This window comes from Sus scrofa, chromosome 7 (genome assembly GCF_000003025.6).
Source record: "Sus scrofa isolate TJ Tabasco breed Duroc chromosome 7, Sscrofa11.1, whole genome shotgun sequence".
Classification (NCBI taxonomy): Eukaryota; Metazoa; Chordata; class Mammalia; order Artiodactyla; family Suidae; genus Sus; species Sus scrofa.
Genome location: NC_010449.5, coordinates 31,880,458 through 31,907,302, shown reverse-complemented (window position 1 = coordinate 31,907,302; position 26,845 = coordinate 31,880,458). Strand labels below are relative to the sequence as shown.

Here is a 26,845-nt window from a genome sequence, read left to right as displayed (position 1 = left end):
GAGGGAACTCCCAAAACAAAGTAATTTTTATTATTTTTTGTCTTTTCTAGGGCTGCACCCGAGGCATATGGAGGTTCCCAGCCTAGGGGTCCAATCAGAACTGTAGCTGCCGGCCTACACCACAGCCACAGCAATGCCAGATCCAAGCCGCGTCTGCGACCTACACCACAGCTTACTGCAATGCCAGATCCCCAACCCACTGAGCGAGGCCAGGGATCAAACCCGAAACCTAATGGTTCCTAGTCAGATTCATAAACCACTGAGCCACGACAGGAACTCCACAAAGTAATTTTTAAATGATTCTCTAAACACTTGTTTTGGAGTTCCTGTTGTGGCTTAGTGGTTAACAAATCAAACTGGTATTCATGAGGACCCGGGTTTGATCCCTGGCCTTGCTCAGTGGGTTAAGGATCTGGCATTGCTGTGGCTGTGGTGTAGGCTGGCAGCTGTAGCTCTGATTCAACCCTAGCCTGGGACCCTCCATATGCCATGAGTGCGGCCCTAAAAAGACAAAAAATAAAGATAAAATAATAATAATAATAAATAAACTTTCTGTTTTTATGGTTATTTTTTATTTTGTGATTTTGTCCTTTCTTCCATCTTTTCTTCGTTGGGTTAAGCTAGAGTGGTTAGATTTCTTGACACATACACACACCTTTTCCATTTATTTATTGGTTTTTTTCATTTTGTCTGCTACCTTATTAATATCTGCCTTTACTTTTATTTTTCTCATGTTTATTCCTTGATTTATTATCTTGTTGTTTGTTTTCTCTTTGAGTGGGTTGCATAAATGTATTTATTTTCATTCTCTTTCAATGACAGAAGTTTTTTTGTTTTGTATTTTTGCTTTTTAGGGCTGCACTGCAGCATATGGAAGTTCCCAAGCTCTAGGGGTTGAATCAGAGCTACACTGTGGGGCCTATGCCACAGCCACAGCAATGCGGGATCTGAGCCATGTCTGCAACAAATACCACAGGTCAGGGCAACACCAGATCTGTAACCCACTGAGCAAGGCCAGGGATTGAACCTGTGTCCTCGTGGATACTAGTTCAGTTCGTAACCTGCTGAGCCACAATTGGAACTTTCCTGACAGAAGTTTTTAAGGCTGTGCATTTTCCTTCCAGTGTAGCTTTAGGTATATCCCACAGGTTCTAATATATAGTTTTATATTTTTGTTTTTCAAAAAATTCTTTTTTTTTTTTTTGTCTTTTTTAGGGTCACACCCGTAGCATATGGAGGTTCCCAGACTAGGGGTCTAATCAGAGCTATAGCTGCCGGCCTACACCACAGCTCAGAGCTACAAGATGGATCCTTAATCCACTGAATGAGGCCAGGGACCAAACTTGCAACCTCATGGCTCCTACTTGGATTTGTTTCCACTTCGCCACGACAGGAACTCCAAGAAATTCTGTAATATCAGTTTTGAGATCCTCTTTAACTGAAAGTTTGTCTAAGAGAGTGTAAGTTTCCAAGAAGGAGCTTTTTTGTTTTCTGTTTTGTTAATTCCTACATTTGAATTCAGAGAATGCAGTTCGTATTATCTTTTACTCTTGAGAATTTAGTGAAGTTTCATGTGTGTATATGTATGTGTGTGTGTTTGATAGGTATCCATGGTCCTTTGAAAAGAAAGTATAGTCTCAATATCAGAGTATAAAATAATGTGTGTGCATGCACTAGGTCACATGTAGCCATTTAATTAATTTAATTTAATTTAATTTAAATTAAATTAGTTCCTGCTGTGGTACAGTGGGTTAATGATCTGGCTTGTCTCTGTGGAGGTGCTGATTTGATCCCCAGCCCAATGCAATGGGTAAAGGATCTGATGTTGCTGCAGCTGTGACATAGGTGCATATTCAGTCCCTGGCTCAGGAACTTCCATGTCACAGATGTGGCTGAAAAGAAAAAATAAATTAAATTAAATGAGTAATTCAGTTCCTCACCCACAGTAGCCACATTTCATGTGATCAACAACATGGCTTTTAGCTCCACATGGCTAGAGGCTGCTATACTAAATAACACGTATATAGATCATTTCTGTTATCATAGGAGATTCTACTGGGCAGGGCCATTCGTTCGAACTTTTCTTTATTTCCATTTCATTTTGTTTGCTTTTGTCATTCTGTCCTCTGTGTCCCCCATTGTGTTTTGCTTCATGTCTGTTCCCCCTTGGGCTCTTACTAATTAGATCCTGAATTCAGGGGTGGTTTATTTTTCCTCTTCTACTTCTTTCTTAAGTTTGGCCAACTCATAGTCCATCTCCTATTTTCTTGCTATCTCTTCATTGATTTCTTGCATTTCTGCTATGAAGCCTTTCTTCATCGAGGTAGATGCTTGTTTTGTTTATAGCTAGTTTTTGGTTAACTTTTGCTGTTCCTTCCTGCCTTTTTTTTCTTATAATATCTTTGTAATGATGATGTGCCAGTTCCTTTTTTTTCTCAATGAATTTTATTACATGTATAGTCGTACAATGATCATTACAACCAAATTTTATAGCACTTCCATCCCAAACCCTCGGTGCATCCCCTCACCCCCCAGCTGTCTCATTTGGAAACCATAAGCTTTTCAAAGTCTGTGAGTCAGTATCTGTTCTGCAAAGAAGTTCATCATGTCCTTTTTTTAGATTCCACATGTAAGTGATAGGATTTGATGTTGGTGTCTCATTGTCTGACTGAATTAACTCAGCATAATAATTTCTAGGTCCAATGTTGCTGCAAATGCCATTATTTCTTTCCTTTTAATGGCTGAGTAATATTCCATTGTGTATATGTACCACATCTTCTTTATCCACTCTTCTGTTGATGGGCACTTAGGTTGTTTCCATGTCTTAGCTACTGTATACAGTGCTGCAATGAACATTGGAGTACATGTGTCTTTGCGAGTCATGGTTTTCTCTGGGTAGATGCCTAGGAGTGGGATTGCGGGATCAAATGGTAATTCTATTTTTAGTTTTCTAAGGAATCTCCATACTGTTTTCCACAGTAGTTGCATCAATTTACATTCCCACCAGCAGTGTAATAGGGTTCCCTTTTCTCCACACCCTCTCCAGCACTTATTGTTTGTAGAGTTTTTGATGATGGCCATTCTGGCCGGTGTAAGGTGGTACCTCACAGTGGTTTTGATTTGCATTTCTCTAATAATTAGCAACGTTGAACATCTTTTCATGTGTTTTTTGGCCATCCGTATGTCTTCTGCCAGTTCTTTTTTTATCACTCTTTATTCAATGAGTTGGATTTTTCTGGCGCAGCCATTTGTAAAAGATTCCTTCAGTGACTGTATTCTATGGGCATTTTTTTGAGATCAGCCACCTCTGGGTCATTTCTCTATTTTCCTTTTAACTTTCTTGTACTTCCACCCACACAACTTCTGACCAGTTGCTTTCTGCTTGGTGATTTCCAGCTCTCTCAACTCTTGTGGTATGTAAAGGATGTAGGTTGCTTACTTCGGGCTGAGCCCTTTACCCACAGGAAATGTAGTTTTACTAATATTTTCTGAGATCTGTCACCTCTGGCCTCTTTCTGTTCTCTTAATCCCTGTGGTATCTACTTGATCCCCACGCAGCTTCTCTGATGATTCTGGCAGCACCTGTGCATTTTTGAATATACAGATGATATCTATCACTCAGTTTTCCTGAAAATGGAATTTACTGGCTTTTATCTCCCCTCTCCATGTATCTTACAGTTTTTGTAAGACATCTTTAAGAAAAGAGAAATTGGGTGTTCCCTGGTGGCCTCGTGGTTAAGGACTTGGCAGTGTCACTGTTTTGACTTGGGTTCAGTCCCTCACCCAGGAACTTCCGCATCCCACAGGTGTGGCCAGCAAAAACAAAAACAAAAACAAAAGAACAAGAGAGAAATTGCTCTCAGCAACCCTTGGCCTTTTTTAAAAAATTTTTTTTTTAAGGCTACACCCATGGCATATGGAGTTTCCCAGGCTAATCAGAGCGACAGCTGCCAGCCACAGCCACAGCAATGTGGGATCCAAGCCATATCTGTGACCTACACCACAGCTCACGGCAATGCTGGATCCTTAACCCGCTGAGCAAGGTCAGGGATTGAACCTGAAACTTCATGGTTCCTAGTTGGATTTGCTTCCACTGAGCTATGATGGGATCTCCACCCTTGGCCTTTTATTAACTTTGCACATCAGGAGTTCCGTCATGGCTCAGTGGAAGTGAATCTGACTAATATCTATGAAGATGAAAGTTTGATCTCTGGCCTCGATCAGTGGGTTAAGGATCTGGTGTTGCCATAAGAGTTGTGGTGTAGGTTGCAGACGTGGTTTGGATCTGGCGTTGCTGTGGCTGTGGTGTAGGCCGGCGGCTACAGCTCTGATTAGACCCCTAGCCTGGGAACCTCCATATGCTGTGGGTGCAGCCCTAAAAAGACAAAAAAGAAAGCACTGCATATTTCAAATATGAAATATTTGTTCAGATTTGCACACATTTTTACACTTTTATTTTTTCAGCCTGCCATTCTTTCTTGCATCTCAGACCTTCTTACTAGGATCATTTTCGCTTTACATGAATTACACTCTTTAGAAATTCCTTCAGGAGGTCCCATCATGGCTCAGCGGAAATGAATCTGACCAGCATCCATGAGGACACAGGTTGGAACCCTGGCCTCACTCAGTGGGTTAAGGATCTGGCGTTGCTGTGAGCTGTGGTGTAGGTCACAGATGCGGCTTGGATCCTGTGTTACTGTGGCTGTGGCGTAGGCCAGTTGCGACAGCTCCAATTCAGCCTCGAGCCTGGGAACCTCCATATGCCACGGGTGCAACCCTAAAAAGCCAAAAAAAAAAAAAAAAAAAAAAGAAAAGAAAATGAAAAAGAAATTCCTTCAGAGAAGGCTAGTTGTGTTTTGTTAATGTGAAAATATTTTTAGTTCATAATTTTTTTCTAAAAGATTATTTTCTAGTTACAAGTTTAGGTTGATAACTATTTTCTCTTAACACTTTGGGCCCTATTCCAATACTCTAGAATTTACTGTTGCTGTTGAGACGTCTGCTATTAGTCAGTTTGTTTTTCCTTTGTAGGTGATCTACCTATTCTCTTTTTCTGCTTTGGAAGCCTACTCTTTGTCTTTGATGTTCTGAGTTTTACTATTATTGTGCTTAGATGTGGCTCTTTTTTATTTACCTGGCTTGGTATACATTCTGCCTTCTGTTATCAGAGGATTCAAGTCTGAAAAGTTCTCACTAATTGCTTTTCTAGGCACTTTTTCTCTCATCTCTTTCTTTTCTTCTGCTGTGACTGATTTGATTACACTAGGCTTCATTTATCCCCCATATTCCTTAAACTCTTTCAGAGCTTTTCAACTTCTTATCTCTTTATGTTCTACTTTGGGTCTTGTTTTTCACTTCCAGTATGATGGTGCTTTTTTTTTTGAGGTGTGCCCCCTGGCATGTGGAAGTTCCAGTCCAGGGTTTGAACCTGTATCACAGCAGTGACCCAAGCTGCAGGATTGACATCAGATCCTTAACCAGGGAACTCCCTAATGGCACTTTTATTTCTTTAAGGCTTGCATCCATTTAAAAATATTCTATGCCAAGTGAAAGATGCCAGATACAAAGGGATATATCATGTACAAGTCCATATAAATCACATTCTGTAAAAGGCAAGGCATAGGGTCAAAATTCATATCAATGGTTGCCAAGGACTAGGAGTTGAGGGAACAAATTGACTCCAAATTGAGGGAATTTGGGAGGTAAAGGAAGTATTTTTATCTTTATTTTTATGTTTTTGCTTTTTAGGGCTACACCCTTGGCATATGGAAATTCCCAGGCCAGGGGTTGAATCAGAACTGTAGCTGCTGGCAACAGTGCAGGATTTGAGCCCTACCCTGGGAACTTCCATATGCCCATATGCCACAGGTGTGGCTCTAAAATAAATAAATAAATAAATAAATAAATAAATAAATAATAAAAATAAGAAAATAGAAAAAATTTTACCAAACTCAGCCAGTATCCATATATGCGAAAGCTCAAAAGAGTATATTGAGGAAGCTCAATGACACAAACATTTGATTAAAAATAAAACATGGTATTTAATAAATATTAAAAAATAAAATAAATAAGTAAATAAAAATTTAATACTGGACATTGTAGGTGATTCTGTTATCTTCCTCTAGAGACTATTTATGTTTATCAAGCAATTAACTTGAGATGAGCGGCAGCTGCTATTTCTGCTCAGTTCTTTTGGTTTCCAGTTATCTTTTTCTGGTTGTTTTCTGCTGGGCTCCTTGGTAGTCTCTGCACATGCACAGGTCAGGAGTCAGCCAAGGATTTGATCAGATTTTATATGCATTTTTAAGAAGCCTCTGTGTTCTTCTAAACTTGATTATCTAGAGTTTCCTAGTGGTTCAGAGGGTTAGGGATCTGGCGTTGTCACTGCTGTGGCTCTGGTTACTGCTATGGCACAGATTCAGATCCCTGCTCTGGGAACTTCTGTATGCCGTGGATGCAGCCAAAACAAAATAAAATAAAATAAACTTGATTCTCTGACTTGTCAAACCAGTAAGACTAGCAACTTTATGCTTGAATTCTGGCCATCCTATGCTAGGTGTTCCGGATAGTACCTTCAGACAAAATCCTTATGATCACAAATCTTATCCACGGCACCTCCCTTCTGACCATGGTTGACTCCCCTCCAGTTTCCTCTTGCTGGTATTCTCTTCAGTTCCTTCAAATAATTGTATTCTTTTATTTTGTCCAGAGTCCATAATTTTATAATACAATATAGGCTACTCCACCACTCCTGGAAGCAGAACCTCCAACTTTTGTTTCAAAACACTCCAGTGAGGATGTTGACTTGTCTGAAATTTAAAGAAAAGATCCAAGGTAGATGTATGTATTTGGTATTCACTGACCTACAGATGGTATTTACAGCCATGATAATAGATGAGACCATTAAGAGATGAGCATAAATAGAAAGGGGAAACAAGAATAGAAGAATAAAGGAATTCCCGAAGTGGCGTGGTGGGCTAAGGATCCAGCATTTCCACAGCTGTGGCAGAGGTCACTACTGGGGTTCAAAACATCCTGCAGCTGCAGCCAAAAAAAAAAAAAAGGAATAGAAAAAGTTTTTAAAAATTGATTTAATCCTCATGAAATTAACAGTAATAACAGATGCTATTTACTGAACCCTTTGTGGAAGACTTTCCATGCATCTTATTGAATATATCCGACAGCATCTGCAGCAGACAAGACATTGAGACTCAGAAGGAAGTGGTTTGCCCGTGGTCACATAGAAGGTGGATGAGAAGAGGAAGAAGGAGACTACTGAGAGGGAGCAGACTGTACAGTAGGAGGAAAATCTTGGTTGAAGTTTTTAGACTCTCAGAGTCCCAGCTTCCACATCTGTAAAATGGGAATAACAGTGACCTTGTTTTTCGTGTGAGAATTAGAAATAATATATGTAAAATCCCCCAAATAGTGCACCTAGGAAACATGTAACTAGAGGATAGTGATAACACCTATGAATGTTATTTGTTGTGTTTAGCTTTATTATTTTATGCAAATAGAATGAAGGTCCCCCTGATTCCTTACCAGGAGTAGGTGGGCATAGGGATGGAAAAGACTGAGAGGATTAACAAGGAAGAAGACAGACAAGAGAGGGAAGGGCCTTCAGGATGTTTGTCTAAAGCAGACTTTGGATTGACCAGCATCTAAATAGGAGACATGGGAGTTCCCGTCGTGGCTGAGTGGTTAACGAGTCTGACTAGGAACCATGAGGTTGCGGGTTCGATCCCTGCCCTTGCTCAGTGGGTTAACGATCCGGCGTTGCCGTGAGCTGTGGTGTAGGTTGCAGACGCGGCTCGGATCCCGCGTTGCTGTGGCTCTGGTGTAGGCTGGTGGCTACAGCTCCGATTGGACCCCTAGCCTGGGAATCTCCATATGCCGTGGGAGCGGCCCAAGACCAAGAAATAGCAAAATAAATAAAAATAAAAATAAATAAATAAATAAATAAATAGGAGACATGAAAGCTGTTTCCCACTGAATCTAGGACCCTATGTGTTTGCAAGACTGATGAATGGACTCTCTTGGCTGTGGGCAGCACCTCCAGGTCCCTTCAGGGATATGGGCTCAAGCCACACAAGAGGAAGAAAACCTACAGATTAAGTCAAAAGGTAAAGATTTTATTATTTATTATTATTGTTTTATTATGTTATTTGTCAAATTATAACCCAAAGTATAAAGTAAATATTCATGAGTCTACTCTAATATAAATTGTTAAATATATCTCCAAAGCAGGAGAACTAAAGATGCTTTTTGTAGATACTCCCTTCCTTAAGTGTGGGCTGTGCTTAGTGACTTGCTTCCAAAAGCATAGGATGAAAAGGGGAAGGAAGTAACTTAATAGGAGAAATCTGGCAAATACAACCTTACTTAGGTAATTGAGGTTAACGCTGACAGTGATAAATCCTTTTGACATGCTGTACTCTTTTTTTTTTTTTTTCCAGGGCCTCAGCTGGGGCATATGGTAGTTCCCAGGCTAGGGTCAGATCAGAACTCTAGCTGTCTGCCACAGCCACAGCCACAGCCATGCCATTTCTTCTTCAACCTACACCCCAGCTCATACCAACACTGGATTGATCCTTAACCCACTGAGTGGGGCCAGGGATCGAACCTCTGTCCTCATGGATGCTAGTCAGGTTCGTGACCCCTGAGCCACAATGGGATCTCCCTATTCTTTTTTTTTAATGTTCTTGTTCTTTCTTTTTTTGGCCATGCCTGTGCCCTGTGGAAGTTCCCAATCCAGGGTTTGAACCCGTGCCTTATTAGTGACTCCAGCCAAAGCAGTGACAGCACTGGATCCTTAACCCACTGCACCACTAGAGAACCCCTATATACTCTTGATATAATGTGATGAGAATGGCATTTTACCCCAGTGGTCTTGGTCCTCCAATCCCATTATCCCAGTCTAATCCTGAGAAAACATCAGACAAATCCCAACTGAGAGACATTTTACAAAATGCCTGACCAATATTCTTCAAAGTTGTTCAAGTTACTGAAAACAAAGTCTGAGAAACTGTCACAGCCAAGAGGAGCCTAAGAAGACATATGGCATCTGGGATGGGGTCCTGGAGTAGCAAAGAATTGGTAAAAACTGAGAAAATCTGAAAATATGTATTTTAGTTAATAATAATTTATCAATATTATTAGTTGTGACAAATGTGCCATACTAACATAAGATACTAATAATAGGGAAACTGGGTGTGGAGTACATGGAAACTCCCTGTATTCTCTTTGCAGCTTTTCTATAAATCTAAAACTATCCTAAAAAGTTTATTTTAGGGAGTTCCTGTTGTGGCTCAGTGGATTAAGAACCCCACTAGTATCCATGGGGATGCGGGTTCGATCCCTGGCCCCTCACTCAGTGGTTAAGGATCCACCATTGCCCTGAGCTTTGGCTGCCTAGGTCACAGACGAGGCTTGGATCTGGTGTTGCTGCAGCTTGTGTATGCCGGCAGCTGCAGCTCCGATTCAACCCCAAGTTTATTTTATATACTTAAATAAACAAATTTTAAGGTACAGCTTGACACTGGACACAGAGAAGATTTGGGGGGAGTCATTTTATTCCTGATTCTGAAGGAGGGAGGTGAAGTCGTGGTTTCACTGTTAAAAAAAAAAAAAAAAAAAAAAAAAAAGAATGGGAAATAGAAGGGAGAGGTGTGGACAAAAGCAAGCAGACTCCTGGACAATCTGAGCGGGGTGCCAATTAGTCGGAACAATGAAAGGTCTCAGAGAGACCATGTCTCATCTCACCTATTTTCAAAAACTCATGCCCAGGCTGAACGTATTAAAAGAAGCAATGGAACAGTGGCTAAAACTGCCTTGAAGAAAGGAAGGGAGGGAGGGGGGAAGGAGGAGAAGAGGGAGGGAGGATGGGAGAAGCAGAGAATTTCCATTTCAAAAAATTCCTCTTACTTAAAACAACTTTCTGGAATGTTAGCAGTATTTCACAATGCAGTCATCTCATTTTGGCAGCTTGATTGATTTCCTGATTTCCAGGAAAACTGAGCTGTCATCTGGTTCCTCCTTGGCTGTTTACCGACATGAATATGCAATTCTCCCAAAATGTGAAATGGCTGCTGAAGAAGTGAAATCTAATTCTTTCTGACGTATTGCTTCCAGCCCTCCACTGTCTCAAAGATGAAGAAACCCAGTGGAGAAACTTTTTCTCTCTCCCTAAAAAAGAGGGGGATGGTTCATTTCTTGGGGACTCTTCATGTGAACGAAAGGCTCTGAGCCCTGCCATTGGGCGTGTGTGATGCACGGTGCCTCAGCCAGCAGCCTGAGAGCAGTGGCCATGGCCATGTTTGCCAAGAGGATTGTCATCGTCCACATGTGGTTTTGAGCACCTCCTGGTACAATAACTAACCTTACTGTGCACTCTGTGTGCACGTACCCCTCACCAGTCCTGAGAGGCAGGCCTTCTATTATTCCATTTTAGAGAAAGAAAAATGAAGGCCAGAGGACTAAACCCCCTGCCCCCAAACACATGGTGTGATGGTTAATCGTATGTGTCAACTTGGCTAGGCTTTGTGTCCAAGTTATATTATTAAACACTAGTCTAGATGATGCTGGAAAGAAATTTCGTAGATGTGATTAATACTTAGAATCGGTTGACTTAAAGTCGATTGCCCTCCATAGTGTAGGTGGACCTTATTCAATCAGTCGAAGGGCTTACCAGCACACACTGAGGTTTCTTTTTTCTCTCTTTCTTTTTCTTTTCTTTCTTTTTTTTTTTTTTTTTGCTTCTTAGGGATGCACCTACAGCATATGGAAATTCCCAGGCTAGGGGTTGAATCAGATGCAGCTGCCGGCCTACATCACAGCCACAGCAACTTGGGATCTGAGCTGTGTCTGGGACCTATACCACCACAGCTCATGACAACGCTGGATCCTTAACCAACTGAGCAGGGCCTGGGATCAAACTCCATCCTCATGACTAGTCAGGTTAGTTAACCATTGAGCCATGGAGGGAACTCACGAGGTTTCTTAGAGAAGAAAGAATCTGCCTCAAGACTCTAATATGGGGAGTTCCCTCATAGCTCAGTAGGTCAAGGATCTGGTGTTGTCATTGCTATATCTCTGGTTACAGCTATGGTGTGGGTTTTTGTTTGTTTTTGTCTTTTTAGGGCTGTACCTGTAGCATATGGAAGTTCCCAGGCTAGGGGTTGAATTGGAGCTGTATCTGCTGGTCTACACCACAGCCACAGCAACTCCAGATCCAAGCCACCTCTGTAACCCACACCACAGCTCACAGCAATGCCAGATCCTTATTAACCCACTGAACGAGGCCAGGGATTGAACCCATGTCCTCATGGAACCAGTCAGGTTACCACTGAGCCACAACAAGAACTCCTATAGTGCAAGTTTGATCCCTGACCTGGGAACTTCTCCAAGCTACAGGTGCAGCCCCCCAAAAAAGGCTATAATATATATAGAAATTCTGGAGTTCCCATTGTGTCACAACTAGGCAAGACGAATCCGACTAGTAGCCATGAGGATGCAGGTTTGACCCCTGGCCTCACACAGTGAGTTAAGGATCCCACGTTGCTGTGAGCTGTGGTGTAGGTCACAGGTGAGCATCAGATCCCTCATTGTTGTGGCTGTGGTGTAGGCCGGCAGCTGTGGCTCCGATTTGACCCTAAGCCTGGGAGCTTCCATCTGCTGCGGTTGTGGCCCTAAAATGAAAGAAAAAAAAAAAAAAAAAGGGTTCTGCCCAAATTTCCAGCTTGCTAGCCTGCCCTACAGATCTTAGACGTGCTAACCATGCCCCACCCAGTCACATGAGCCAATTCCTTAAACCCATCCCCCTTCTCTCTCAACCCCAGGTCTTTTCAGATGCAAAGCCCAGTTCTCAACTCCACTCTCTGCTGCCTCCCAGACCCTGCACGAGAAGCTGCAGACACCAGAGTGGCAAGTGTACCGTGTCAGCTGTGGTGTGAGTGACTGCGATTAGATCTCTTGAGGACTTCTGAGGGGAGATTTAACATGAAGGAGACCAGGTGAGTGGCAAAAACTGCTGTTGAGAGGAGGAGGTCAAGATGTCAGGAAGATGGGGTGATCAAGGAGGGAAGAGGATGTGGCAGAGAAAATAATTAAAAAGAATAGTTAGGGAGTTCCTGTTGTGGCTCAGCAGGTCACACGCCCAGCAAGTATCCTTGAGGATGCCTGTTCAATCCCTGGCCTTGCTCAGTGGGTTAAGGATCACGAGCTGTGGTGTAGGTCACAGATGTGGCTCAGATCTGGTGTTGCTGTGGCTGTGGTGTAGGCCGGCATCTGCAGCTCCAATTCGACTCTTAGCCTGGAAACTTTCATATGCTGCAGGTGCAGGCCTAAAAAGAAAAAAAAAAAAAGGGGAAGGAAGAAAGAAAAGGCTCGGCTGCTTTTGTGCCTGTGGTGGTTGCGGGAAGAGGGATAGTAATGCAGGAGAGAAAAGCCCACAGTGATCGCAATAGGCGGGGACATTGCTATTGCCACACTGTGTGGTGGTAAATAGGGGCCCAGACATCTTCATCAGTAAAACTGTTTAGAGGGAACCCTGTCCGGTGGGGATGGGAGGGGTCCACCTAGTGGAAAACTAGATATAGAGGCCTCGGCAAATCCCCCAGCAAAGTGCCCCAGTCAGACCCATTCCTACCTGGACATCGAGGTTGGGAGGCATGGAAATGGTAGGTAACATGCGCTGTAGGCGTCCAGGTGCAGGTCTAGGCTTTCCAACCTGGCTCTGCTCTTACGGGGGTGGGGCAGGTGCCGAAGCTGGCGGAGTGGGGGTTGGCTAAGAAGCAGCTGAGGATCCCTAAAGTCACATTCTAGTATCTGGGACAAGGGTTTTTAACTGAGGTTCACACACCATAGACTCTGCACTGGAATTCAAAGGTCCATGAACTTGAATTGGAAAATATTACAACTTTTCCTTTCGCTCACCTTCATTTCCTCAGTTATGAATGAAGGCAGCAAACTACAGTTGCATCAGCAGGGTCAGGAGAAAGCAGGGCTTTTCATTTCCCTTTATACTTGCTACAGAGAGCTTGAAACCTTACTTGTACTCATTTCTACTTCAAGATTACAGTAGTTTATTAGGCTCGCCCCTCGATCTTGTTATTTAATGTGTTAATAAACCCGTGTGTTACAATATCACACACTTAAATATTTTCACAACTGTGTTTCAACACAACTAGCTTCCTTTGCGACCCTGTGTATTTTACTTTATGAGTATGAAAATATTTTGGGAAGGGATTCACAGCACAAAGAAGGTCAGGGGCCCCCAGACAGACTGGAGGGTCTGTTGATACTCTGGCCCAGAGTGAGGGCAGCCACCCAGCTGAGCACAGGCTCTTGCAGGGGGAACCAGGTCAGATCCCACCAGGTGTGGCCCCTGCCCCCAGAAATCTTGGGATGGGGGGTGGGGGAGGCATGAATGACAGTGACAACTCACTAAGATCTTTAGCTTAATGGAGTGGCCTTGGGCCTCTGCTGCCCATTTCAGAAAAGGAGAAAAGTCACCAGCCTCTTGCCCTAAGTCACAGGGGGTTTAGGGAGAATGACGGCAGAGCCCTAAGTTCACTATGGAATAAAGGGAAGGGAGCACTCAGCTCTGGTTCTTGTTTATTTATTTTTAAGGCTGCAGCATATGTTCCCAGGCTAGGGGTTAAATTGAGTTGCAGCTGCTGGCCTACATCACAGCCACAGCAACGTCAGACCCAAGCCTTGTCTCCCACCTATACCGCAGCTCATGGCAACACCAGATCCTTAACCCACTGATTGAGGCCAGGGATTGAACCTGCATCCTCATGGATACTAGCTGGGTTCTTAACTTGCTGAGCCACAGTGGGATCTCCCTCAGCTCTGGTTCTCAGGGAGTCGTTTTAGCGCAGTTTAAGGACACAACATCCAAGTGTGGTCAGAAGAGGCAGGAAGAGGTTCCTCTCTCCCCGGCTGTGGTTGGAGCTCAGCTCAGGGACTGGAGGAGAGAGTGACCCACACCCTCCTGGAGAACAAAAGCCATTTCCATGTGCCAGGGCAAAGTTGAGCCAAGCCCTCTTCAAACAAGCCTCCAGCCTTGCAGGCACCACGCATCCACACACACCACTCTCCCTTGGCGGGGGCAGGTCCCCCGTCTCTGCCTTCACATGTGCTCCCCTCCATGGGAGCAGTGCCACCCCCATTTCATGCCAGGCTAGCCCTGCCCCAGGTGACACAAATGGCCAGACCCCAGTGACAGGCCCCAGCTGCTTCAGGAGAGGAGCTGTGCCTTCGTGCACACACACCCTCCATTTCACAAAGGAGGGAATCCAGTAACAAATGCTGCTACTGACCTCTCTCCAGTCCCCTGAGTGGCTTCTTTGTCTCTGTCAGGTTTTTTGTTTTTTTGTTTTTTTGTTTTTGTCTTTTTAGGACCACACCTGCAGCACATGGAAGTTCTCAGGCTAGCGGTTGAATCAGAGCTGCAGCTGCCAACCTGCAGCACAGCCACAGCAATGTCAGATGCTTAACCCACTGAGCAAGGCCAGGGATCAAACCTGCATCCTCGTGGACACTAGTCGGGTTTGTTAGCGCTGAGCCACAACGGGAACTCCTGTCAAGACCTTTTGAGTTGCCCCACTGGCCACAGGGCAAAGCAGAGAACCCCCTTATCCACTAAGGGCTGGGGCAAAAGACCTGCCTGAGGTTCTGTAGACCAGCTGTGAGAGTAACTGCGCCCGGATCCCCAAGCTCAGCCTCTCCGCCCCCACCAGCCTCCTCCCCACCAGGTGCGCACAGGGTAAGGTCAGACCCACCAAACCCCTTCACACAGCTCAGCACCTTCACCTCCCTCTGGTGAGATAATTGTAGGGAAGGAGCTGAGGTGGCACATAGTTGTTTAATTCTGGGGGAGGGAAGGGCTGGAGGATGCTGAGGGACCTGGGAGTGTGAGAGCCTGAGATTTTCAGGGGAACAGCTCTAAGGCTCTGCTTCCTGCTGGGTTCTCTGCTGCCCTGGATACCAAGCTGGTCTGATCCAGGCAGAGAAATGACCTCAGGACCCCAGGACATCTTTCATTTGTAGATGTTTGTTTCAAGTAGGCACTAGAGGTGGGCAGGGGGGAGGGGAGGCAGAACCATACACACTGTCCCCTGGGGCAGAGAAGGGTGACAGGGGAGTGACTTCCTGGAGAGAAGCCTGAGGCAAAGTCCTGAGGGATAGGGGGATTTTCTCTAGGGAGGAGAAAGGAGAAAGGGTGGGCCTTTTCCGCCAAGGCTCTGAAAGAAGCACATGGAAGTTCCCAGGCCAGGGATCAAACCTGCATCCTCATGGATACTAGTCAGGTTCTTAACTCACTGAGCCACAACAGGAATTCCCTCTTCTTTTTTTAAACAGACATTATTTTTTAGAGCAGGTTTAGATTTACAGAAAAGTGCTGCTCAAAGTACGGAGGGCTCCATACACTCTCTCCCTCCCACCTCCATCCAAGGGTTCCCCTAATATTAAATATTAACATCTCACATTAATGTGGTACATTTGTTACAATTGATGAACCAATATCAGTACATTATTAAAAAAAAGTCCAGGAGTTCCCATCGTGGCTCAGCAGTTAACAAACCTGGCTAGCATCCATGAGGACTCCAGTTCGATCCCTGGCCTCCCTCAGTGGGTTAAGGATCCGGCGTTGCAGTGAGCTGCAGTGCAGGTCGCAGATGCGGCTCAGATTCTGCATTGCTGTGGCTGTGGCGTAGGCTGGTGGCCACAGCTCTGATTGGACCCCTAGCCTGGGAACCTCCATATGCTGTGGGTATGGCTCTAAGGCAGAAAGAAAGAAGGAAGGAAGGAAGGGAGGGAGGAAGGAAGGGAGAAAGAAAAGTCCACAGCTTACTTGAGGGTTCATTCTTTGTGTTATACAGCTCCATTGGTTGTGACAAATGCATGATGTCATGTATCCACCATTACGTCATTCAGAATAGTGTCACTGCTCTAAAAATGCCCTGATGGAGCCTCGCTTTTAACTTCTCTAGAATGAGAGTGTGAAACTCATCTAAAGCCCCTCAGTCTCCCATCAAAGTTTCTAATTTAGGCCTTTTGACAAATTAAGTGGTAGTGAAATCAAATGTTTCTCTAAATGTTGTTTGACAGTCATCAGAATCACCAGGCTTGGGTTTGTGTGAGGGGGTGTCCTCATTCAAATGCTCTAGGGTCTCAACCCCAGATTTGTTAAATCAGAATCCCACGGGTAGAGCCTAGGAATCCCACCCACAGCCTATGGAAGTTCCTGGGCCAGGGATCAAATCCCAGCCAGAGCTGCAACTTATGCCACAGCTGCAGCAACACCTTAACCCACTGCACTGGGCCTGGGATTGGACCAGCACCTTCACAGAGATAAGCTGGATCATTAATCCCCTGCGCCACAGTGGGAACTCCCCAGGAATCTGCATTTAAACCAGGCTCTGGTGCATAGGGATGTTTGAGACCCACCCTGCCCAGGGCAGCAGGATCCACTGGACTAATCTCCTGCCTGACTCCTTGCTCTTGGGAATTTGTTCCACCAAAGTTTCAAAACCTAAACAGAAAAATCCGATCTGTCATCAGGTTAAAGCTCAGGAGAGATGTTCAATTCCCCAAAAGGGAAAGGAGCAAGACCGTTTTTTCTGGAAAAAGCCCATTTTGCTTTCTGCAGCTCCCAGTCACCAAGCCTGCTGTCGTTTCCTATCCTGATTGCTGATCACTCACCCAAAATAACCTGCACGCAGCGTCTCACCAGCTGCAGTGCTCTGTAACTCCCCTAATTTAGCAGCCAGACATGTTTGGCTCCACAATAAAGGGGCTCTGGGAGGGCGCCCCTCCCTCATGGCCAACTGTACTGTGTTGAATAGTGTACCCCCCCAAGTTCACGGCCATCCAGAACCTCAGAACATGACTTTATTTGAAAATGAGTTCCCTTCATGTCTCAGTGGTTAACGAACTCGACTAGGATTCATGAGGATTCGGCTTTGATCCCTGGTTTCGCTCAGTGGGCTAAGGATCTGGCATTGCTGTGAGCTGTGGCGTAGGTCACAGATGCAGCTTGGATCCTGTACTGCTATGCTCTGGTGTAGGCTGGTGGCTGTAGCTCTGATTCCACCCCTAGCCTGGAAATTTCCATATGCCATGGGTGTGGCCCTAAAAAAAAAAGATATTTGCAGATGTAATTAGTAAGGATTAAGACCAGACTGGATTAGAGTGGGTCCTAAATTCAGTGATGTTCTTGTAAGACCTTCCCAAGACTGATACACACGGGGGAGAAGGCCGTGCAAAGACAGAGGCAGAGGCAGAGGCGGGGGAAGCAGCTGTAGCCTAAGAGCACCAGAGACTCCAAGAGCCACCAGAATCTAAAAACAGGCCAGGAGGGATTCTAACCTAGAACATTCAGAGGGAACATGGCCCTGCCAACACCTTGACTTCAGACACCTTTTTTTTTTAAGGCAGCATCTGCAGCATCTGTAGATTCCCAGGCCAGGGGTCAAATTGGAGCTGCAGCTGCCGGGCTGCACCACAGCCACAGCAACCCCAGATCCAAGCCACCTCTGCAACCTACACCATAGCTCACAGCAATGCCAGATCCTTAACCCACTAAGCAAGGCCAGGGATCGAACCTACATCCTCATGGATATCAGTCGGGTTCATAACCTACTGAACCACAACAGGAACTCCTTGATTTCAGATGTCTAACCTCCAGAACTGTGAGAATAAACCTCTATTATTTTAAGCCACCCAGTTCGTGGTAATTTATGATGCAACCCTAGCACACTCATACATCAGCATTGCCCTAGCCCCCTGCCCTGGTTCGGCCCACCCCTCAGCCCCAAGAAGGGCAGGACCCCTCACATAGGCAGTTCTCCAGAAGGGTGCTTTAATGAGGCCAGTTATGATCAGAGCCGTTTTCTCCCAACCAACCACTCTCTGTATCTATGAGGCCTGTTTCCTACACCAGAACAACAGCCCTCTTCCTCCACTTGGAAGGCTGCAGTCCACGTGGAAACACTAGTAGTGACAAATAAATAGGGGTCCCAGGGGCAGCGGCTGGCAGGTGGTGCCATGTGGTGGTTCCTGGGCTCAGCTGAGGGTGGGGCTCGACAGGTCACTGCAACTTCATGCCGCTCCGGCGCCTCGAGTCCTTCCGGGCAATGGGGCTGAAGTTCGCAATCTCCTTGTAGATGTGCTCTGAGAAAGGCAGGGCAGTTCAAGGTGGGTAGGGCATGCTGGGGGCAAGAGAGAAACAACCTCCCCAGCAGACACAGCGTGGAGCAGGAAGTCAGCCCAGCTCAGGGAGAAAGAAGTGCATGCAGGAGGCGATGCCTGCTCAGAGGAGGGGAGTCTCCAGGAGGGTGTTGGAGCCAAGGAGGCAGAGGGGGGAAGGGGCCTGAGGCCCCCGCTCTTACGCTTCCATTCATCCACTGTGAGTTTCTCATGCTCTAAGGAATCATCAAGTGGCTGCTGGGCCTCTGTCTCCTCCTCGGGGTCCCGGAAGGGTTCAAAGAAGGGGTGGGTGAGCGCCTGCGAGGCTGTCAGGCGCTTGTCCACGTCCAGTTCTAGCATCTTCTCCAGCAGGTCTGTAGCTGCAGCAATGGAGTGTGAGCCTTGCAGCCCAGGCCGGGGAGAGCCCGCCTGCTGAGATGGCCCTTGGGCCCCAAGACTCACCCTGGGGGCTGGCACGCGGGAAGAGCTGAGAGAAATCCTTCTTAGGGCTCTGTGGCAGGGACTGGATGTAGGATTTGGCCTGGAAGACAGAAAAGCCCTGAGTAATCCCCAGCTGGCAGCTCCTCAGGGCTCAGGCCATGGAGTATGGAGCAGGGACCCCCAGAAAAGCCCCCGCACAGGGCTGAAGGCTCAGGTCAGAATCCAAGGGGAGGTAAAGGCCAGAGCCCTTGCCAGGGCAGAGGGGAGGCCCAGGTGAGCCCACTTCCACAAAGGCCTGCGGCTCACCTGATCCTAGTCAGCCCCGCGCACAGCCCCGGCCCGCCTGGGCCCCTCTGCCACTCACTGCTTTGTCTTTCAGCTTCTGCACAAACTCGGTGCCTGGCACCCCGGTCACCTTCAGGATCTGGGTCAGTTGGTCCAGGTCTTGGCAGCAGGTTAAGGCTCAGCCTCATGCCCTGGGGGCGGGTCTGAAGCCACCCTCCCCACCACGCCTCTATCAAGCCCACCCCAAAGCGTGGACCATCCAAGCTCCAGGAGCTCGCCTCCCCCTGCTTCAGGAGGGGAGGTTCTACTTCTGGGCTCAGGTCTCTGGAAGGCTGCTCGCTCGCCATGCTGGGTTAAAGGTCCCTCCCCACAAATGCTCCTGCATGGGTCACCTTCCCAGCCTCACCCCACCCATTCCTTTGTCATCGTCTCCCCTCCCACTCTGAGTTTCGCAGCACAGACCCCACATCTTCTCCCAGTCCCTGCACAGCACACACAGGAGCTTATTTTGTGTGTGCATGGTGCCAAAATGCCAAGTGTTTCCTGCATGTGGTGGAATGACAGGTGACTAGTTTTCATCATTTTGCTTCTCTGCATTTTCTTTTTTTTTTAAATAGCCACACCTGAGGCATGTGGAAATTCCCAGGCTACGAGTTGAATCGGAGCTGTAACTGCCGGTCTACACCACAGCCACAGCAACACAGGATCTGAGCCCTGTCTGAGACCTACACTGCAGCTCACAGCAACACCAGATCCTTAACCCACTGAGCCACAAAGGGAACTCTGCTTCTCTGCATTTTGAAATTGTTCCACAAAGGAGAGGTTTAAATAATAAAGTGTCTGCTAAATGGAGTTTGGCTTTTCCAGCAAAGGATACAGTCTTTCCCCTTGAATAGAGTTTTCCCAGTTAGCATCTCTGCCATGATACAGCCCACAGACCAGATGTCCACTGCAGAGGGCGGGAGAGGAAGTGTCACCTGGACTGGCTGACCAGGACCCAGCAGTGAGTCACCCCACAGTTACCTGGATGACCTTGGGGCAGCTGCCAGCGAAGATACCACACACACACACCCCTGCCGCCCCCTGCTCCTCGCCCTGGGCATCTGACCACTGACCAGTCTGGTTGTAGTGCATCCAGCTGAGGATCACCTCAGGGGCCCGGTACCAGCGGGTCACCACGTAGCCAGTCATCTCTGCATCTGCAGGCCGAGCCAGCCCAAAATCCAAGATCTAACTCGGGCACATGGGAAAAAGGAGCTTGCTGAGGTGAAGAGCCTCTCGGGGCAGCTTCTGGGGGCTCCCGGGAGTGAGGGGCCCACCCAAACCCCAGGCTGACCCTGCCTGGGTCCACTCACCTTCAGCTCGCAGTCCTCATTCACAGCGAGGTTGCCTGGCTTCAGGTCCTAGATGGGGAGAGAGCAAGCACTGGGCAGAGGCAGAGATGGAAGCTGTCCCCACTTGGCTGCCACCCAGCATGCGCCCTCGGCCAGGCCCCTTCCCCTCTCTGGGTGCTGATTCCCTGTGCAGAATGAGGATTGGACTAGGTGTCCTCCGGGGCCATTCAGCTCAAAAACGTGCCTGACTATTGGAGCCTAAAACACTCAGCTCAGTACTTGCAACATTTTCCTAGAAAGTTCTCCAGAACACAGCAATTCCCAGGCCAAGGCTGGGTCTGAAAAATCCACATTCCCTGCTCCTTCCACCTCCCCTCATCCCCCCAACAGGAGAACCGCCCCCCCCCAGTGGGTGGGGCCTCTGAGACAGCAGGGAAAGCACTCACCCTGTGGACCACCCCAGCGGAGTGGATGTACTGTGTCGGGGAGACAGAGAGAGAAGGGTGAGTCCAGTGCCCAGCTTTCCCACCAGGTGTTTCAGGCTGGCTCAGAGCTCTCATCTGCCCTGTCACAGCGGCTCTCCCAGCCTCCCCAAACCCCAGGTCTCAACAGCAAGCCCCCCTCCTCTGCCATCTTACAGGCTCCCACCCACCTTTAGACCCTTGAGCATCTGATACACCAGGTACTGGATCTTGTCCTCACTGAACTCCATCCCCATGATCTTCTGCAGGTCTGTCTGCATGAAGGGCATCACCAGGTAGCTGAAAGGCATGAGGGCTTCTTGAACAGTCCCCAGGCCCACCCAGCCCAGGCATGAGCTCAGAGGAGGGGCGAGGAGCTGGGGCAGAACAGGGGCCTTAGAAATGACCTCTGTGTGAACCAGCCCCACCACAGCCCACCAGACCCCTGTGCAGGGGGCCTCCTGGATCCCAGCCTGGGCCAGGGGGCCACCCAGCTGGCAGACCTCAGGGTAAGTACTTCATCGGGAGCTGCTCAGAGAAACCCCAAAGGTACCCCTCCACACCCCACAGAAAGCCTGGCTGTGAGTTAGAAACATCTGCCAGTATTTCCTTCTGCTTCTGTACAAATATTTTCTCCCCCAGAGGTTCATGCCCTGCTAAGATGGCTCCTCAAACATCCAAAAAGTTCTCCATCCAAGAAGGAAACAATAAAACAGTTTCCAGGAGAGTGAAGAAGGAAGGAGGTAGCCCAGCCAAGGCACCTTCTTAGTGGGATTGCAAAACAGGTCCAGGTCAGCAAAATGCAATTATTATGCAACAAAGTAACAGCGAAGTCCAGAACAAAAAGGGATGAAGATCATAAAAGGAATTTAAAAAGAGAAAAGAAAAGGATGCAGAGGCCATCTCCAGGAGCCTATGACTTTTGGAGCCTTCTTCGACCTTGATCACACCCGCTCCAGGACCAGACCGCTCCAGGCACAGGCCCCTCCCACCTTGAGTGTCACCTCTACGTGATTCTCAGCTGATGAACTTGCTCAAATCTCCCTGTGCTACAACCACCTTCCCCTGACCTTGTTTCTACAAGTAACCATCCCTTCTCTCTCTCCCTCCCCCATCAAACTTCTAGAGAGAGTAGTCCTCACCTCTTGACCCCACTGCCTTCACTTCCGGTTCCCTGAGGACCTGGCATCTGCTTCTGCCCCACAGCCAGCACTGCTGGAACCAAGGTCACCAGTGACAGTCCAGCACACACAGCCATGGCTCCCTTTCTTTCTATTGAAACCCCAGCAAAGTCTGACACTCTTTCAAGATTCTCTGCCGCTCCTACCACTGAGCAGGCTCTCTCAGCTCTCCACCTGCTTGGCCTCCTGTGCCTTTAATGCTGACATCTTCATCAGCAGTATCTCTCTCTCTCTTTTTTTTTTTTTTTTTTTTTTTTGTCTTTTTACCTTTTCTAGGGCTGCTCTTGCGGCATATGGAAGTTTCCAGGCTAGGGGTCTAATCGGAGCTGTAGCCACCGGCCTACACCAGAGCCACAGCAACATGGGATCCAAGCCACGTCTGCAACCTGCACTGCAGCTCACAGCAATGCTGGATCCTTAACCCACTGAGAAAGGTCAGGGATCTCACCCGCAACCTCATGGTTCCTAGTCGGATTCATTAATCACTGAGCCACGACAGGAACTCCAGCAGTATCTCTTCAGGTTCTGCACTAGCCAGTCCCTGGGCTTTGGCTGCCATCCACAGGCGGTTATTCCGGCCTAAATCCACATCCCTGGCCCAGACCTTCCTAAGGTCCAGATTTATTTGCAGCTGCTGATTAAACACTTGAATGTTCATGGGCCTTTCAAAAATGAGGTGTCCAAAATGGAGTTCCCATTGTGATTTATCAGTAACAAACCCAACTAGTATCCACGGGATACGGGTTCGACCCCTGGCCTTGTTCACTGGGTTAAGGATCGGGCTTTGCTGTGAGCTGTGGTGTAGGACACAGACAGCTAGGATCTGGTGTTGCTGTGGCTGTGGCATAGGCAGGCAGCTACAGCTCTGATTCGACCTCTAGCCTGGGAACTTCCACATGCCATGGGTGCGGCCCTAAAGAAAAAGAAAAAAAAATGGAGCTCCTTATCTTTCTCCCAAGATCTAGTCCTCAACCTTGTATTTCACACAGGACCCGGCATCCCCTGACCCCTGCCACTTTGCCCAGCCACTGCATCCCAAGGGACACAGCATCCTGACAGTTGTGCCTCCCAGTGGGTCTCACGTCTGCTCTCGGATCCGTCACTTCTATTTAGATCAAGGGCTGGGCCTTGACCTTTTCAGCCTCCCAGAGCTGCTCCCAGCTCTTTTCTAGCTGCCACCAGAGCCCCTCCCCCAACCCTGGTCTGACCACATCACTTCCCTGCTCCAAACTCCCTCGGACCTGAGGCTGCCTGTGGGATCAAGTCAGGACTTGGCCTAAACAAACCAGCCGCTGGCCTCCACTAGCCACACTGAACTCAATATTGCCCAAAGGGTCCAGTGTCTGTCATGCATCGGGGACCTTTGCTGGTGCAGTTCCTTCAGCCTGGGTTGCCTCAACCCCTGCTGCCTCAGGGCAAATGTATGCTCACCCATCTGGACTGAGTTCAAGTTGACTCCTCTGTAGAGCCTGCTGAGGCAACTTGCAGTTGCCAGTGCTCTTCCCAGACCTGGGCACTGACCACCACAGCCAATATTCACCACCGCCACCCCCAAGGGGCCGGTCCATTTTCAATTCCCAATGCAAAGCCCAGCAGCTAGGAAAAACTTCCATTCAAAATCACTTCATTAAATTGAAAATAAAAGCATCCTCACAAAGAAACCTGCAGCTGCAATTGAAATAGGATTGACCAAAAAATTCACCTTCCTAAAGTTCCTAAATTTTAGACCAGGCACACATTGGCAAAGCTGTGCACTGAACAACAAAATTCCCTTCCTTCCTCCCTTCTGTCTTTTTAGGGCCACACTCGCAGCATATGGAGATTCCCAGGCTAGGGGTCAAATAAGAGCTGTACCTGCCAGCCTACCCCACAACCACAGCAGCACTGGATCCAAGGCTCATTTGCGACCTATACCAGAGCTCACGGCAATGCTGGATCCTTAACCCGCTGAGCAAAGCCAGGGATTGAACCTGCAGCGTCATGGATCCTAGTCAGGTTCTTAACCCACTAAGCCACCAGGGGAACTCTGAGCAACTAAATTTTCTCATTCTTTGTCCATCAGCCAGAGGTGGCCAAGGCTTCCTGATCCTCACTTCATGCTAGGAAAAGCCCCAAGGTCCAGACCCACATCTGTGTCCCCAGGAAATGGCAAGGTAGGTTGATTTGAATCCTGTGGACACTGCCCTGGTGTCTCTGTGGTGTTAAACTGGGTAGAGCAAAGCCATCTGATTAGCAGATGGCTCTGTGTCAGGCAAGCAGCCTACAAAGCCCCTCCCTCCCACTTCTCCCTACCTGCCTTTCTCTCCACCCTTGGCTGAAAGAACCTCTCTATAGCCCAAAGGCCCAGGGACTCCTGGGACAGGAAGCCCCTCCCTACCCAGAAGAGAGAGTCTGGTCCCTCCCCTTCTGGGCTTGCAAATGTACGGGAACCCGGCAAGGCCCTACTCACAAGTCGTGGAAGTTACGCAGGGAAGAGGCTGGGGTGAAGACATCCAGGAGCCCGATGACCTGGGAAGAAGGTTACCAGTGAGGGCTAGGCAGCCCCTGCAGCCCTCTGCTACCTCCTGGGGCTCTAGCCCTGTCCGGGACCATCTGCCCTTTCCTAAAACACCATCTCCAGCAGGAGGCAGGTTCCCCACCTTCTTGGAGGCAGTCAAAGGGGCGACGGGAGAGTCTGTAGGGCACAGTGATGGAGTCAAGCCGGGGAGAAGGGGAGGTGGACCTTCTTGCCTCACTGACCCTAAGTCTGCTGTTCGGGACAAGCAGCACAAACCCACTCTCAGTGTAAGCAGGGACCCATGAATGGTAAAAGGACTCAAGGGGAGAAGAGAGAGGGGGCCTTGCAGCCAGCAGGCTCCCTGCCCCTGACCTTGGGTCTCTCACCACATCCAGCCATGCCTGCTGAAGGGTGGTTTGGGTCTGGGGGCAAGCTTACCCTGGCTGGAGGCCATGGGGGAGGGTTTGCTGAAGAGGCCTGGGGCTTTAAATGTGCACAGTATTTTGAAATCATTATTTTAAATGTTTGCCTTCCATTCTAGGTATCCTGCAGCAGGCCCAGCACTGAGTCACTACTTTTCCTGGCTCTTTCAATCGGACAGGACAGCCTACAGATTAGGGCCTGGAGCCAGGCTGCCTGGGTCAAATCCCAGCTCTGCCATTGATTAACCATATAATCCTTGAGTCTGTGCCTCAGTTTCCCCATCTGTACTTGGGAGTAATGGTATTTATGTGATAGTGTGAGGATTAAACAAGTTAGTTGCATGTAGAGTTCCTAGAACTGCGCTGGGCACATAGTAAGTCCCCGATGAGTATCCCTTATTGTTGTTATTATTATTATCAGGGTCACATGTGGAAACAACATTAAGGAGGATTCTGGGCACCAGCTCTTCGATCTAGAACAACTACAAGGAGCACCTCACAAGGTTCGTTCTGCTCCACTGCCAGAAATTCTCCTTGCACCCTTTCTGGGAAGTAGGCAGGGTGGGTCCTGGCACCCGGTTTTAATTATTAGGTGAGAATCAAGGGTCAGAGGAGCCAGGAAATTCTTCCTTTGCTCCCCGCACCCTCCAGGGCCTTCTCCCCACACGTGGAGGGGCCTAGCCAGGTCTCTGGGACCCCCTCCCCTCTGTCTTCCCCAGGCAGCCCCCCAGCCCAGCCTACATTCTCATGCTGCATGTGTTTCAGCAGCATCAGCTCCCGGTAGGCACGCTTGGCAAAGATCTCAGACTGGAAGGGCCGGCTCAGCTTCTTGATGGCCACCTTCTCCCCCGACCGCTTGTCAATGGCTGAGCTGTGGAGGCACAGGCAGGTCAGCAGGCAGCGGCTTCCTCGGACTCACCCCAGCCTCTCCCAGTCAGCAGTCTAGGCTGGGGTGGTGGTGAAGCCCCACCTCCTGGACTGTGAGGGGGCAGCTGAGAGCACAGTGGGGTGGGAGGTGGAAGATGGAGAGGGAGCGGGCAGAATCTGAGAGGTGTGCAGCAAGGGTTCAGACACAGGTGAATGCCAACAGGACCCAGAGCAACTTGGCAAGTCCCTTCTTGTTTGGGCCTCAGTGTACCCGTTTGTAACAATGGGGATTCGCCCGCATGAACTCTGGGGTCCCGGGTAAGGTTCAAGTCCTGAAGAAACAGATCCAGTCCTAGTTCAACCCACAGAGACCCCTGCCAAGCCGGTGATTAAAGTGAGATGGCGCCTGAGGCTTCCCGCTCCTTCCCGGCTTCGCAGCCCAGCCGGCCGCCTTCTCCTGGGGTTCAGCCTAGAAAAGCACCCGCCAAGGACTTCCAAGCCCGCAGGGCTTTGGGCCTTGGGGTCCTCTATCAAGCTGGTAGGCGCCCAGCCTCGAGAGCTCAGCAGGACAGGGGACAGCGGAGGCGGGTCCGGGAAGAGGGCACTGGCTGGGCCCCGGCTCATCCGGAGATTCCACCGGCGTCCGGGTGCCCGGTCGCCCGCCGGCGTTTCGTCCCGAGGCCCCAGACGCCTCCCGCGCCCCTCCGCGGGCGCGCAGGCCCGGGGGTCTCACCACACTGCACCGTAGGCCCCGCTGCCTACGTTCGTCAGGGACACGTAGGTCTTGGGCAGCTCCCAGGCGGTCTTGTTGACGTCCTGCTTGTAGAAACCCCTTTTCCGGGTGAGGCTCATCCCGGGCACTCAATCTTCGCGGCCTCCAGCGCGGTGGCCGCGATCGCCGCCCGCCAGGCTCTCAGCACCGGTCCCCCCCACCCCGCCCGCGGTCCCCGCCGTGCCCTCCCCGCGCCGCCTGCTCCTCCCCCGCGAGGGCGGGGGCCCGGGCCGCGCGGCCCACCTGCCGGCTCGCCCAGGTGCGCCGCTGCCCCGCCCAGGCCTGCCCGACGGCTCGCGCGCGGAGCCCCAGATTTCCGCCAGCCCGGGAGTGGTGGGCGGGGCCCCGGCACAGAGCAGCCAGGAGCGGCAGGTGCGCTGCCCTGCAGGA

The 26,845-nt window shown here is 48.7% G+C and overlaps 1 protein-coding gene and 1 long non-coding RNA gene across 6 annotated transcripts; one reads left to right on the top strand and one right to left on the bottom strand.

Annotated features, from left to right (window-relative positions):
* Positions 5,834-25,551, top strand: LOC110261511. Of its 2 annotated transcripts, XR_002345687.1 has the most exons (5): positions 5,834-6,834; positions 8,000-8,123; positions 11,838-12,011; positions 23,960-24,050; positions 24,936-25,551. It is a non-coding gene; the product is annotated as an uncharacterized LOC110261511 (long non-coding RNA). The 2 variants fall into 2 exon arrangements; XR_002345686.1 differs by having other exon boundaries at positions 5,834-8,123.
* Positions 17,717-26,660, bottom strand: MAPK13 (mitogen-activated protein kinase 13). 4 transcript variants are annotated; one of them, XM_021098635.1, is made up of 13 exons: positions 26,417-26,593; positions 25,955-26,015; positions 25,558-25,687; positions 24,347-24,405; positions 20,908-21,016; positions 20,702-20,731; positions 20,277-20,324; positions 20,037-20,151; positions 19,799-19,870; positions 19,001-19,080; positions 18,658-18,736; positions 18,399-18,575; positions 17,846-18,180 (listed from the first exon to the last, which is right to left on the bottom strand). In XM_021098635.1, exons 3-13 carry the CDS (start codon positions 25,585-25,587, stop codon positions 18,098-18,100), a joined length of 882 nt encoding a protein of 293 aa, XP_020954294.1. In that variant the 5' UTR covers positions 25,588-25,687; positions 25,955-26,015; positions 26,417-26,593; the 3' UTR covers positions 17,846-18,097. The 4 variants fall into 4 exon arrangements, with proteins under 4 accessions (XP_020954293.1, XP_020954295.1, XP_020954294.1 ...); XM_021098634.1 differs by lacking the exon at positions 25,955-26,015 and having other exon boundaries at positions 17,717-18,180; positions 26,417-26,660; XM_021098636.1 differs by lacking the exon at positions 26,417-26,593 and having other exon boundaries at positions 17,717-18,180; positions 25,955-26,408.

Bases quoted from the DNA above. Each gene is read 5' to 3' on its own strand.
- MAPK13 (XM_021098634.1), bottom strand. From the start codon at position 26,535: ATGAGCCTCACCCGGAAAAGGGGTTTCTACAAGCAGGACGTCAACAAG. The intron at 20,152-20,276 runs GTGAGTGGACCC...TGCCCGAGTTAG, and splicing joins ATGAGGACTGCGAGCTGAAG to ATCTTGGATTTTGGGCTGGC. The intron at 19,081-19,798 runs GTATCCTTTGCT...CCTGCTGCCAAG, and splicing joins TCTATTCAAGGGGAAAGACT to ACCTGGACCAACTGACCCAG.